Source organism: Mastomys coucha, unplaced genomic scaffold, assembly GCF_008632895.1.
Source record: "Mastomys coucha isolate ucsf_1 unplaced genomic scaffold, UCSF_Mcou_1 pScaffold15, whole genome shotgun sequence".
Lineage (NCBI taxonomy): Eukaryota > Metazoa > Chordata > Mammalia > Rodentia > Muridae > Mastomys > Mastomys coucha.
This window is the reverse complement of record NW_022196897.1, coordinates 74,326,505-74,328,804: the sequence shown is the minus strand read 5'-3', so window position 1 is coordinate 74,328,804 and position 2,300 is coordinate 74,326,505. Positions and strand designations below refer to the sequence as shown.

The 2,300-nt window shown below is 32.5% G+C and overlaps 1 protein-coding gene across 1 annotated transcript; it reads left to right on the top strand.

Annotated features, from left to right (window-relative positions):
* Positions 1-824: 824 nt before the first annotated feature.
* LOC116092164 (olfactory receptor 5D18-like) lies at positions 825-1,775 on the top strand. Its single transcript, XM_031373513.1, has one exon. It carries the CDS (start codon positions 825-827, stop codon positions 1,773-1,775), a length of 951 nt encoding a protein of 316 aa, XP_031229373.1.
* Positions 1,776-2,300: the final 525 nt, after the last annotated feature.

The following is a 2,300-nucleotide window of genomic DNA, read 5'->3' as shown; positions in this document are numbered from 1 at the left end:
TCCTACCATTCTTGTAAAATATTCCATTGTATTTGTCTAAACAAGATAGGTGCATTTCAGTTAATAATGTGAAGTTCAACATTAATCTCATCATTGCTACTTACCCTGTCATTCTACTGGAGGTGAATCTTAAGATGGTCTTTAATTCTTTCTTTAAGAAATCACTTTTGACTGCTGAGACTCTTGAGTTTTCTAACCTGTCAGATAGTGCAAATATGAATTCAAGAGCAAAGATCACTTAAAATTATAAAATATATGTGATTTTAAAAGTAGGTAACAGTGTAATATTTGTAGAATAGATAAAAATAACATAGCATTGACATATTTGATACCTGTGTTGTTGAATCAATTCTAGTAAATTTTCCATTACATTTTGATATATGTAATAAAGGTATTGTGTCCAAGGAACTCTTCTGATACACTTATATGACTAAAAAGAAATTATGTTTAATGCTTTCTATCTTCAATGTATACTGTATAGTCATAAAATTATACAATAGGTAAATTATACACTACATATATAAATACTTTTCCATATATACATATATATACATATATAAAATTGTAATTATGATAATTTTATCAGGTGCTACTGTTTAAATTTTAGATTGGAAAGAAAAACCCACATGGCTGAAAATCACAATCAATGAAAATAATACCAATCACAACTTGATGCAAGCAAGATACCAAATGAAGTAGAATTTTCATGAATGACCTCTTGTTTTCAATAGGCCTAAGATAAAATTCTTCCAAATCACAAGTTCCCATTTTGCTGCTTTAAATTATGCTCTCTTTCATTCTTTTTTTTTTTTTAATGAAGGATCATGATGATTGATTCGGGAAACAAGAGTTCTGTGACTATGTTCATCCTCTTGGGTTTTTCAGAATACCCACATCTCCATGCACCTCTTTTTCTCCTGTTTTTTATGATCTACACAGTTACTCTAATAGGTAACATTGGCATAATTGTGGTCAGAAAGATAAATCCTAAGCTCCACACACCCATGTACTTTTTTCTCAGCCATCTTTCATTTTTGGATATTTGTTATTCCAGTGTATTTACACCTAAACTTCTAGAAATCTTGATTGTGGAAGACAGGACAATCTCTTTCAGAGGATGCATGACACAATTTTTTTTTATTTGTGCATTTGTGATTACAGAAATGTTCATGTTAGCAGTGATGGCCTATGATAGGTTTGTTGCTGTTTGTAACCCCTTACTCTACACAGTTTCAATGTCTCCCAAGCTGTGTGCTTTCCTTGTAGCTGCAACATATATGTGGGGTGTACTCTGTTCCTTGACTATTACATACTCTCTTTTGCAACTATCCTACTGTGGACCTAATATCATCAACCACTTTGGCTGTGAGTACTCTGCCATTCTGTCTTTGTCATGTTCTGACCCCACCTTCAGTCAAGTGGTATGTTTAATCATTTCTATATTCAATGAGACTTGCAGCCTCCTCATCATCTTGGCCTCCTATGTCTTCATAGTTGTCACAATCATTAAGATACCTGCTAAAGGTGGACTTCAAAAAGCTTTCTCTACATGTTCCTCCCACCTGACTGCCATCAGCATCTTCCATGGGATTATTCTCCTTCTGTACTGTGTACCCAATTCCAAAAACTCATGGCTTGTGGTCAAAGTGGCAACTGTGCTTTTCACTGTCATGATCCCCATGCTTAACCCCCTCATCTACAGCCTTAGGAACAGAGATGTGAAGGGGACAGTCAACAGACTCGTGCACTTAAAATTTCAAGCTCATTCAACATAATTTATGCATATACTATATTTTTATACCTATATATTTATACCAAATGACTTGATTTTACTTTGATCATAAGTGAAATTATGATTAGTCTTATTCAGTTACACTGCTTTTCACTTTGTTAATAACATATTTCCTTTACAAATACAATGTATTCAGCTTTATTACATGTGAACTTTCTATATAAAATATTTTCACATATCTCTTCTGAGTAGTGAAGAAGTAAGATTTAAGAAGGAAATTGCATACTAAAACCTTTCTAGTCATTTTATGCTTTATTTTCACTTTTGATCAATAAATAATAGAAACAAAGATGATAATTGTTCCTATGTTATATAAACTGAAATACTGAGATGTATTTTTGAATCAGTAACATTGGTAAATTATGGTTATAATTCCATCTTACAGTTGTATTTTATATCACATTTTGTTTTTCAATATAAATACTGCCTTTATTTTTTTTTCGAGACAGAGTTTCTCTGTGTAGCATAGGCTGTCCTGGAACTCACTCTATAGACCAGGCTGGCCTCA